The following is an 11,565-nucleotide window of genomic DNA, read 5'->3' as shown; positions in this document are numbered from 1 at the left end:
TTATAGAAACATATACAGATAGAACGTAAACATGCAAGAGGGATATTTTGGGTGCTCTGGAAGACTGAATGCATCTTGAATGTTGGGGATGAAAAAGTTTGAAAGGAAAGATCACAGTTGTTTCTCTGCAGGCTGCAGTCTGACCTGTGCATGCCGCAGCGGACCTTTGCTTCATTTATCAGTGGTATCATAGAGCCTGATTAATGCCTCTGAACGGGGGATTCATTACGACAAAGGAGAATCAGTGTCTGACTGGTGCATTCAGACGAGAGGAGCTTTCAAATGTCTCCTTCAATATGAAAACACATCAGTGTCTCCCACACTGTCTCTCGCTGTTACGTCTTCCTCTACTTTGCTTAAAGCCGTACTTTTGTGAGTTAAACACAGAAACAGCATAATCAAGTGTGTACTGAAGAATGCTTCGCCACAGGGACTGTCATTTGCATTGAGGACAAATGATCCAAAAAACATAATTTATTATCACAGTAATCAAAGCAACACCCATAGATGCAGTTTCACAAATGTGGTAATGAAATTGAGCAATTTGCATGTTGTAGGTATTGGTAAAAGACAGTTGGGGGCAAATTAATGGTTGTTCCAAACCCTAGTGAGCGGCTACCAAGAGTACTGGTTTATTAATGACTGATTCTTAAAATGTTACATTTGGTCCCCTTCAGAAATTAATATTCGCTGTTTAGAGCTAAATTGCAATGCCTTGTACAATAGAGTTTTGGCCAAAATCAAATGTGCACATCATGCATCCTTTACGAAAAAGGCAATTCTAAAATGCACAGGAAAAAAAAATCAACGATGGAAGATATGTTGTTTATAAATATATTCAGTGTTGGGGAGTTATTATTTACATGGAAAGAAATTACGTAAATTAATTACAAAAGAAATGTAACCTGTTGCTGAGAAAAAAACATGTAATTACAGTTACTTATGAAAATGCTAACGATTACAAAGCGAGTTACATATGAATATTTTCACACACATACAGATTTGATTGATTTCTTTCCCAAAATGCATTGACTGCTCTAAAATATGAGACACCAATACTTCAGGAGTTTAGGAAACCGAATAGGACACATGCTTATTTTGATAACGGTTTTATTTCCTATTTGGGTTTATGTATATGCTTTTTTTTTTTTTTTTTTTAAATTTTATTGTTTTTCCAAGGCATTGTTAGATTCTAGTGTTTCCTGTCATAGCTATGCAAAGATTTGATTTCAAAAACAGTTTCAGCTATTAAACGGTTTCTTGTTATGATTTTAAATCTGTATTTAACCTCAGCAAACTCAACCTCAGCGAACTCAAGTTTTGTGGTGGCTGTGCTTTAAAATTAAATTATCATCTTAATTCTAGTGAAGAAGCATTTTGACAGTCTGACAGTAATCAGTGTTGAGTACTACTGTAAAGTTAACCCTGCCTGCTTTCAAAATGTTTCAAAATGATTAACAGTTGAAAACATTAGTTAGAAATTTAGAAAAGTACTCAAAAAGTAATCAGTTACATTACTTTAATAAAGTAATTGAAATAGTTGCACTACTTAATACATTTAACATATGGTAACTTGTAATCTGTAACCTATTACATTTCCAAAGTAGTTTAACCCAGTATTTCCCAAGTTATTAGCTTAGCAACATGCTAATATCAAACTCTGTGAACGTCATTGTCTCAAGGCGGCTCGATAAGGTTTGGAACGTATTGTACATCAGTACGCAGCACATTTCTTTGGCAAAAATTAATGAAACTCAAGATCAGGTTGTTTTTAAGGCCTTGCATTTTTCTTTGCATACACTCAGTGTTAAAAAAGACGTTTCATAGCAGTATATATAGCTCTCACTCCGTCTCTTTCTCCAATTCAGTGCATTAATATCCCCACAGGGGTCCTCTGTGTGTTTGTTCCAACGCCTGCGTTTAAGGAAAAAAGGCAACACACAAACTAAACTGGGACGGTTGGGAAATGAGGTACACATGGTTCATTTAACAGAAAAAGCTTAGTGGTTTTCAATGTTAAATTACTCATCAGATGACACGTTCTTTAAGTTACGCTCAACAAATAACGCTCGTTTCTGAACAGAAGTAACAGGACGGACTCATGAATCTTTCTATTTACAGAGAACAGGAGATGACATCGCTAAATATACATCATTATAGCCCCCTACACGCTATAGTGCACTAGTCTGAAATCGTAGAGGAGATTATTGAGCGCACTCATTCAATCCCATAATGCACCGTAATAATGAGTGTACAGGGCGCTACAGAATAGCTATGCAATGTGAAAAATGTGGCAAATTAATTTCCAAGTCTCGTCAGAAGAGTCCACTGCCACATTCAGTTTCCAAATTTGCTCATTTGTTTTCACCCACTCCTTCGAGTGGACTATATTAGTAAACTAATGTTGGGAATAGTGAATGAGGGTATAGGGGGCGATTTCAACAAAGCCACAGGGTAGGTCATGAAAAGAAGTGTCGGTTTGCAGCTTCATATGTGACTTACACAAAATAACATGGATGTTCTCATACTGGCTATGACAAGCCAAACAAATCACTTAAATACAATGTCTCATGTGAAATAAATACAGTATCGTTTTCCAGATTGGAACACGGCTCCAGAAAGTCTCGGGTTTAGTTTCCGTGATAATCAAACAGTAGACTCTTTAGGACCCACCTGGGCTGCGTTCCTGCAACCGTAGAGCCACTTTATAACCCGTGCATTTCTCTCAATAATGGACACACCTGTAGGGATCTGCTCGGCAAGCTCCTCCTGGAAAAGTCCTTCACCGGAGTGTCGGGAAAACTCGCTGGGCTCCGAGCCGCCGCCTCTGACGCTCCTCAGTAGCAGCGAGAGCGTGTCGACTGAACTTGCCCCATTTAGAAAGTTCTCCGGTCCGAGCCTTTCCACCATATCCAGGTCCAATCCACAGTAGTCAAAGAAGCGTTCCTGCTCGGACATGGCTAGCGAACAGCGTAGTCGCAATTCTGACTTGGAGCGTTTTAAATAGGATCGCATCTGAGGAAGGACTGGCTTCCATGGGTCCATGTCGTTATTGTTGGCGTTCCCCGTGCTGTTTCGTAAACTGTTGATCATGCAGTTCTTCGATTGCTTCTCCTGAAAACCAGTGTTGTCGTTTTGTGTCTCGGGCATTGAGTGCTCTCGCTCGGATTTGCTCGATCGTCTGGTCTCATTCCCACCGTCGACAGTGTCTTTATCAATGGACCAAGACATTCGCGAATCCCCGTCTCGAGAGGAAGAAGTCTTCTCCTCATTTATCACCATTTTTTGAGCCTCACTCCCACCGCTCTTTTCACGCATGGATCCCTGGAAGAGCCGTCGTACAAAGCTGTATCCCTTGACCTCTAAGTTGACGTTGGCATTTTCTCCACATCCGCTGGGACTCTTGCACTCTTTCTTTTGTCTGTAAATGACCAGCGAGTCTGGACGCAGCATGCGCTTGCCGTTGCTCCTGCGCATTATTGGCGCACTATGCGGAGCAACTAACGGAGCAATAATCAGAGTTCTTGGACAAGGTACGGGAGGCTTGTTTGCATTGTTGCAATTCTTGGTTTCCACATCGGTTTCGTTCCGACAGTTCTCTTTCCTAGAGTTGTCCACATTTTCATCCCGTGAGAACAGCGGTGCAGAGAAAGGCACTGTTTGATTTCGAGGCGGGAGAACGGGCGTTGAAGGTGTGGACACTGTTAAGTTGCGACGAGGCACCGGTGGAGGGGTCGCACAGGGAACTAACACGGGCTCCTGCTTTGTGTTGATGACCTGTTGACTCTTGACGTATTTTGCCTTGTCGGCTTCCAGTCGCTCTACGGCACTGACGGAACGACTCCTGCTTCCGGCATCCATCTGCCTGCGCAGGTAATCGGGCCCCTTGTTTAGGAGCCGCAGCGGAGAAGGTGAACCAATTGGAGTCAATGGCTTCATTTTGGAGTTCTGGAAAAATGCATCCAAATAGAAAGGACAAAGCAGCTGCCTTGCCCAAAAAAAGACAAGGGAACTCTCTGGAGATGAAACCACTGGTTTGATGCTTCTTCAAGATCTGATGTGTCTCTGAATTTTAAGGATCCAATTATGGGACCTCTATGAATATAGATTTTTAGGCATTCTGAGAATCTGAGAGGTTTAAGCAACAGACTGGCTGTTGGGATTTGCTATAATTAGTCTCTTTACTGGGCGCTTTTGGAAAAGGGACGATTCGATATCTCCATGCAATATTTATACAGGCATTGGGATAAATGGGCAGGGCATGGGGAAATCCTTTTTCCGCAATCCTTAAATCCCAAATGAGATGTTCTCTTCACCACAGAGCATCAGAAATAGCTGTCAGTGCCTTTTTTCCCTCCTCGTTTAGTTTCTTTCTTCCGTTGATCTTTTCCAAGAAGGTCGTCTTGGGGGAAGAGAGCTAATGAGCTTGATTATTTGCTTTTTGATAGCCATCTCTGGGTTGTCCTGTGGCGTTATGGTTGGGTTGACCTATACAGCTGGTACCGGGGCATTTCAGAGTTTTATAGACAAACTCCTTCTCCTTCTATACCTGGAGCACTGTGAAAACAAAAACGGTAGAGACAAAGTTAAGTTTTTTTTAGCATTTCTCAAGGGAGAGCCGATCTCCCAAGGCGTATGCCATATGGCAGCATGAACAGAAGTCCCTGTATCTTTTTGTGAGCTGATGGAGTTGGCAGAAATTCATGTCTGGGGCCACAGGCAGTGCCATTAGCTTATTCATGGACTGAGTTGACTTCACAGCGCTCGCCTATTGAACTAGTCCAAAATAACAGTTCACTCGTACAAATGTGCAGTCCAAATTTAGTGCATTTTAGCTTTGAATGAATATGCATAATACATGACATAGTCTGGATTGACGCTGAATGTTACACAGGGAATTTTGCGCATTTACCCTCAGATGCATTTAGAAAGTCTATTAAGGGAAACTGTGACCATGTGCATTCAGACTGCAGAGGTAATGGCCTTCCCCATCAGCATTAGCTTAACCCATATGCCACATTTGCATTCCTTGAGGGCTTTGCTAAATAATGCATGACTGCGTCCATATTTTAGAGACCCCAAAATCAGCTTATAAAAAAACATTTCCTTTAAGACGTAGGACCATTTGCTGCATTTAATTTTGAACACACTGCAGTGGTTTTTATGACTCTGAGAATAGCACTAACAAGAATATGATTGCAAAGATAGCTCAAAAATGTTTTGACTGCATGGATGATTCTGAAAAGGAAGACTTTCGAAACATGACACATCAAAGTGCTATTTTTCTACTCCCTCGCCGGAAAAAAAGACAATACAAAGCATTTTCAAGTGAATATGTCCCTGTGACCTAGTAAAGGGCAATAACTGCAGAACTGTGCTTTGTTTGCCAGTTTCATTATGAAGAGCAGTCGTTTACTGCAACTAAAAACAGGTGTGTTCTGCTAAATTGCAAGCTCTACTTTTCTCAATAGTGGGGAAAAAAATCACTGCAAAGACAAATCAGAAAAAAATCCCTAACATAAAAGAAACCTCATGCACTTATTTAAGATGACTTTCTACCGTACAACTACAGCACCTCTCATGTACCTTGACCCCCTCTGAAGCCCTATAAATCCAGTCAAAAGGGGAGCTGCAACATTTTCCAGATGTCAGACAGTCCGGGAAAGGCAGCCATTGTTTGGGAAAGTTCCGGGAAAGAATTCTGAACAGGTGTTGAGCATGAGACGGATCTGGATTTAGGGACTTTCAGAAAAGAAGTGAGCAACAGGGGGTCCGAACTCAGAAAACACCCCTTGTTTAGCCAGTTGGGCTACGCAGTACAGCTAAAACAGTCTTTTAATTTTCAGCCTTTTGGTTTGATGATATTCCAAATATATATTAACTGTTTTTATTAGATGAACCACCAGTCAAATAGACTCGAAATTTGATTAAAAAATTAAAAAGAACTTCTAAGGACAGAACAGTCTTCAATTATTTCCATTTATGTGCAATGCATAATAATAAGCAAATATTTACCATCATATATTTTTACTAAAACATTATAATACATAAAAATAAAGCCATGTAGTGTCAACCGTAAACATGTTTGAGTGGCAATGCAAATCACAGTTTTGAACTGATTCATTAAAACAGATATTTTTAACAGACTCATGGCAATAAATGAAACTAACTCTAACTATTTAAGTTTAAATCAGAGAAACTATTAAAACCCACTCATATAAGTTACAAGAGAATTAGAGATACATTGTGTATATATTTGTTATATTTCCAGCCCCATAAGCCAGTATCTACCGCAATATGAGTTAAGCACAATACTAATCATCAGGATAACCCGTCAGGTTAATGCAATCAAAATACGGTGCACAAACTACGACACAGTAGTATGTTTCATAATTAGCACATTATTATTAGCCTTGTCTACATCACTATGCACTTAAGGCTATTATTGGCTTGTAAATGCATTACCTCACTAATATAGATCTTTCCAAACCAGCGTGAAAGCTATTTGAATGCTGGATCAGCGTGTTTAGGACAGAAACAGGGCTAATAATAGCCGAGCAGAGGCTTGAATTAAAACATGCTCACATCTCTGAGAGATTTACTGACTGATAGAATAAAACACTGGTAAATTCACTTCTTCACATTCACAATGTTTCCTTCAGGAGTTTGTTTTTGAAGCGGGAGGCACCAAACTCCCCCAAAACAGGGGCTAACATTCTAAACAATAAAATTAAAATTAGTAAATAAAAGCTATTTACTATAATCATAAAATGATTTTCTGGATATGTACTATAAACTCTATGCAATTCAGTGAGTCATCTGAGATGATTTGATTCGGTCTGAATTGGTTCAACTGATTCATTCAAAAGAACCGCATCAATCAACGTATTTAATTTGAACTTGATTTGATTTGCAAGCTCATAACTCATCTAAAATATAACGTCTAACACTAAAAATATGGACGAATAATAAACGAAGTTGTATGATTTAGAAAATAGTTTAAAAGCAAAATGTCTCTGTCTAGCACTGATCTGAGAAGCTCAAAACATTACAGTCCCACATCAATGTACAGTTGTTTCACACCTTCACAGCATCCCCCAGAGCATTTGCTCTTTTACCGTGGGCTGTATTACTCTCATTGGCTCTAAAGTGACATTCTATTAGTGACATGAAACATCGCCTGTGCTCCTCTCTCTTCCGAGGGCTGAACTGCACTGTAATAGCAGCGGCTGTTGATGGCTTGTAATTAACCCCTGCTAATCCAGCCTCCTCTCATCTCACTGGCTTTCATGCTGGTATGTCTTTGCGTCTCAGTGAAGTTGGTGGGCAGAACGTCTGCCTGCAGGGGAGGCCAAAACAGCCGTCCAACAAGGTCAGAGAGAAAACAGATGTTTTCTGTCAAGCTGCATCTAAAGCCATGATCTACTGAAGACTTCACACAAAGTAGCAACACGACCAAAAAAAGACAGTCTTCACCATTTTACTAATTATAAAGGCCCCATTTATGGTTGAATATCCTGAAATATGTTAGATTACGGAAGGAAAATGATTCAAACTGCCAATAAGTTTTAAAAGTCACAGGCACAGCATATGTCATCTCACTGGCTTTCATGCTGGTATGTCTTTGCGTCTCAGTGAAGTTGGTGGGCAGAACGTCTGCCTGCAGGGGAGGCCAAAACAGCCGTCCAACAAGGTCAGAGAGAAAACAGATGTTTTCTGTCAAGCTGCATCTAAAGCCATGATCTACTGAAGACTTCACACAAAGTAGCAACACGACCAAAAAAAGACAGTCTTCACCATTTTACTAATTATAAAGGCCCCATTTATGGTTGAATATCCTGAAATATGTTAGACTACGGAAGGAAAATGATTCAAACTGCCAATAAGTTTTAAAAGTCACAGGCACAGCATATGTTATTTCTTTGTGTGTGTGTGTGTGTGTGTGTGTAACATTTATTGTGTGTGTGTGTGTGTTCATGATAGGGCTGCTCGATAAAAAAAAAAAAATCATAATCATGGTTTGTGTGTGTGTGTGTGTGTGTGTGTGTGTGTGTGTGTGTGTGTGTGTGTGTGTGTGTGTGTGTGTGTGTAACATTTATTGTGTGTGTGTGTGTGTTCATGATAGGGCTGCTCGATATAAAAAAAAAAATCATAATCATGGTTATTTTATTGAGATTTTGAAACATCATGCATTTATTGAACTTAAAACAAACAAACAATTACAAAAAAGAATTAAATTAGTTAAATAATCATTTAAATTGATTTAATTGTATATAATTTAATTAATATGAATTAATAAATAAAAATAATAAAAAATTACTTATTTTATATATAATTATTATGTGTGACCCTGGACCACAAAACCAGCCACAAGGGTCAAATTGAGATTTATACATCAACTGAAAGCTGAATATATACATCATCTGAAAGTTTGTTATGATAGGACGATATTTGGCCGAGATACAACAAATTGTAAAATCTGGAATCTGAGGGTGCAAAAAAATCTAAATATTGAGAAAATCGCCTTTAAAGTTGTTCAAATGAAGTTCTTAGCAATGCATATTACTAATCAAAAATTAAGTATTAATATGTTTACAGTAGGACATTTACAAAATATCTTCATGGAACATGATCTTTACTTAATATCCTAATGATTTTTGGCATAAAAGAAAAATCTATAATTTTGACCCATACAATGTATTGTTGGCTATTGCTACAAATATCCCCCAGCGACTTAACACTGCTTTTGTGCTCCAGGCTCACATATATTATTATTTTATATACCGTCCCCTTGGAATTATAAGGTTCTATCTGCATTCCGAGTAGTTTTGAGATATTGAGCTTCAAAGTTTTTGCATTCCATTCGACTGTGTAGATAGAACCTTTTTTTAAAAAAATAAAAATTCCCAAAATGTACACAACATTAAAAAAAATCTATCACATAATGTAAATAAGTTGTCACAGAATAAGAATATGTGAATAACTCAATGTTGACAAAAATGCCAGATAGAACCTTATAATTCCAAGGGGACGATATGATATAATATTATCTTATTTACATTTATATAAATGCTTCACTGCTTGTTTTAGACACCAATAATAATAATAGCAATAATAATAATACTATGCAAAACTATTTACTTTTTAATACAACTTTTTTTTGTCTAAAAAATTGGAATGAATTTGGAATAATGTAATAGTTCCAGTCCAGACCATAAAACATATTATTTATAGTCCGTGCCATACATTTAAACTCATCAAGTTGATAAAACTTTAACGCTTCTAATTAAAAGCACCTGCAATCAGTGCAGAATGTGTCTGTCCCACCCAGTCTGAGCAGCCTAATTACATTAAAAAGTCCCATATTGGACTCTGATATAAAACTACAAAAGGCTCAGGACGTCCATCACAGACCAGCTCCTGCATTATTTATCGGAGCAGACAATAGAGGCCTCTGGCTCTGGAGATAAGAGGCTGGACTGAATGCTGCGGCTCATTAGGAAGAAAAACAGAGAGAAAGAAAACACGTGACAATAAAACTCAACAGACACAAACACTCTAGCCACACAAAGGCAGGGGTAGCATAGATCTCCTGAGCATAGAGAGCTCCTGAGTGCCATTATGCAGTTGATGTATGACATGTGGGGGCTGGACGGGCGTACGGGCCACAGGAGGGTCACAAGGGACCTCTTTAAAACATGACAGACCCCCCTAAACCCTCTCCAAATTATGAGGTGGACACTTAACTGACCCGGTGGGCGTCTATTGTCATTCAAACGTGACAAATGTGAGCCGGAGACTTTGGTGACTTGATGGGCGTCCACTGCAGACAAATGGGCACCATTTACACCTGCTATTAACAGCATCGCTGATCTGATCACAGTCGGCCAGCGATGAATGCAGGTGTAAATGGGGTCTGGAATGTTTGTGATTTGATTATTTCAACCAAATTGGCAGGTTGTCAGAAAACGCATGTGATCAGGTGAGTCTCAGAAAGCCATCAGGAACATATTTCATCTCGAAAGCCAATAAAACAAGAAATTACATTGTGCAAAAAGACAACGAGGACAAAAAGTTGGATATTATAATTATATTGTGCAAATATTGACTAAAAAACTTTTGAAAAGCTATTTTGATAACTGCAGTAGGTTAAGTTTTCATACCTTTCATAAAAAAATTCAACAATTCCCCTTCAAAGTTTTCATTAATGGAATAAAAAAAGAAAAAGTAAACCAAGAAAATACAAATTAAAACATACTCCCTTTACTGTAAATTTAAATGAAAGTACATTTGTAGTTCAGTTGTAAGAATGTGTATTTGTTGCATTAAATTTAATGTTGATTTTAACAAAACAAATATGACCATATATATTATTTTTATATAAGTATTTATAATTTATATAAAATAAATAAATAAATAAATGATTACTAAACTTAAATTATTTATTCAACATTTCTAATAAACTTTCTAATAAATCTAGCATTGTATACTATGAATATTGTTGAGTCTGTGACAAGCCCTTTGAATAACAGCATCTGCTAAACGAATACATGTAAATTTGTAGTTAAAATGCAAATGTGTCCTAAACAACAACAACAAACAATGCCATAATGACCTATCAATGAACCATTAAGGAAAAAGTTTAGCTTTATCCATATTCATATTCTCCCTATATCATTACTATATGACCCATAACAGCTTGATTAATCAAATACGATACAAAAAAACACATATGCATTTTTTTGTAAAGATTTTATTTATATTTTCTCTAAAGTTTCAAGAAAGTGCTCTGATGCAAAAATGTTCTGCCTGTTGTTTTATTTATTTCAGGCTTTACAGGGTTAAGATGTTGTGTTAAGGCGTTCACACATCACTTCAGTGGACTTTACCCTACTTTTCCATTAGTTACGTCATAAACTGCTTTGGTTGTTTTTTTTTCACACTGCAGAGGCCTGATCAAGAGCTATAAATTTCACCAGAGTAAAACAAAATATCCCCCTATGAGTGTGGACCTGGCTTCTCCATCTATTCCATGCATGAGAGCTGGACTCCATCCACGGCTCGGAGCCGGAAAGATCAGGCAGGAAGCGAAGGAGTTGCCTTGAGAAGTGCTAAAGTTTGTGCACGTCTATTATAGTGAAGGAAGAACACAGAGGCGCATGGAAACGTCTAGCTTTTCCTGAGCGAAATGTTCAAGATTTGTGTGTGCAATGACAGGAAAGGCGAGGTGCCCGGAATTAGCTTTAGAAAATCTGTTCCTGAGGACTAATGCATATGTGCGTGTGAATATGTACATATATATATAGCCTATGCATGCTCATCTGTGTCTAAGTGAGCAGTTTGTGGCCAGAATAAGCCTTGACATTATGTAGTAGGAAACTAACTTTGTCTTACTAGCAAAGATCCAGGTTGAACTGCTGCTGGATATTGTCTAAATTATTTCTGCAAAATGTAATAAATTATACAAATTATATTAAATTATAAATAATAAAATAATTATAAATTATATATATATATATATATATATATATATATATATATATATATACACATATATATTCAAAT

The 11,565-nt window shown here is 37.9% G+C and overlaps 1 protein-coding gene across 1 annotated transcript; it reads right to left on the bottom strand.

Annotated features, from left to right (window-relative positions):
• Positions 1 to 1,619: 1,619 nt before the first annotated feature.
• LOC107564093 (protein FAM110C-like) lies at positions 1,620 to 4,556 on the bottom strand. The gene has a single exon (XM_016249088.1). The coding sequence runs from the start codon at positions 3,937 to 3,939 to the stop codon at positions 2,647 to 2,649; it is 1,293 nt and encodes a 430-aa protein (XP_016104574.1). The 5' UTR covers positions 3,940 to 4,556; the 3' UTR covers positions 1,620 to 2,646.
• Between the last annotated feature and the right edge of the window lie 7,009 nt (positions 4,557 to 11,565).

This window comes from Sinocyclocheilus grahami, unplaced genomic scaffold (assembly GCF_001515645.1).
Source record: "Sinocyclocheilus grahami isolate Dianchi unplaced genomic scaffold, SAMN03320097.WGS_v1.1 scaffold910.1, whole genome shotgun sequence".
NCBI classification, from domain to species: domain Eukaryota; kingdom Metazoa; phylum Chordata; class Actinopteri; order Cypriniformes; family Cyprinidae; genus Sinocyclocheilus; species Sinocyclocheilus grahami.
The sequence above is the reverse complement of the archived record's forward strand: the minus strand, read 5'-3'. Positions and strand labels throughout refer to the sequence as shown.

What these genes read in the sequence shown, in the direction of transcription:
- LOC107564093 (XM_016249088.1), bottom strand. Translation starts at nt 3,939, where the DNA reads ATGAAGCCATTGACTCCAATTGGTTCACCTTCTCCGCTGCGGCTCCTA.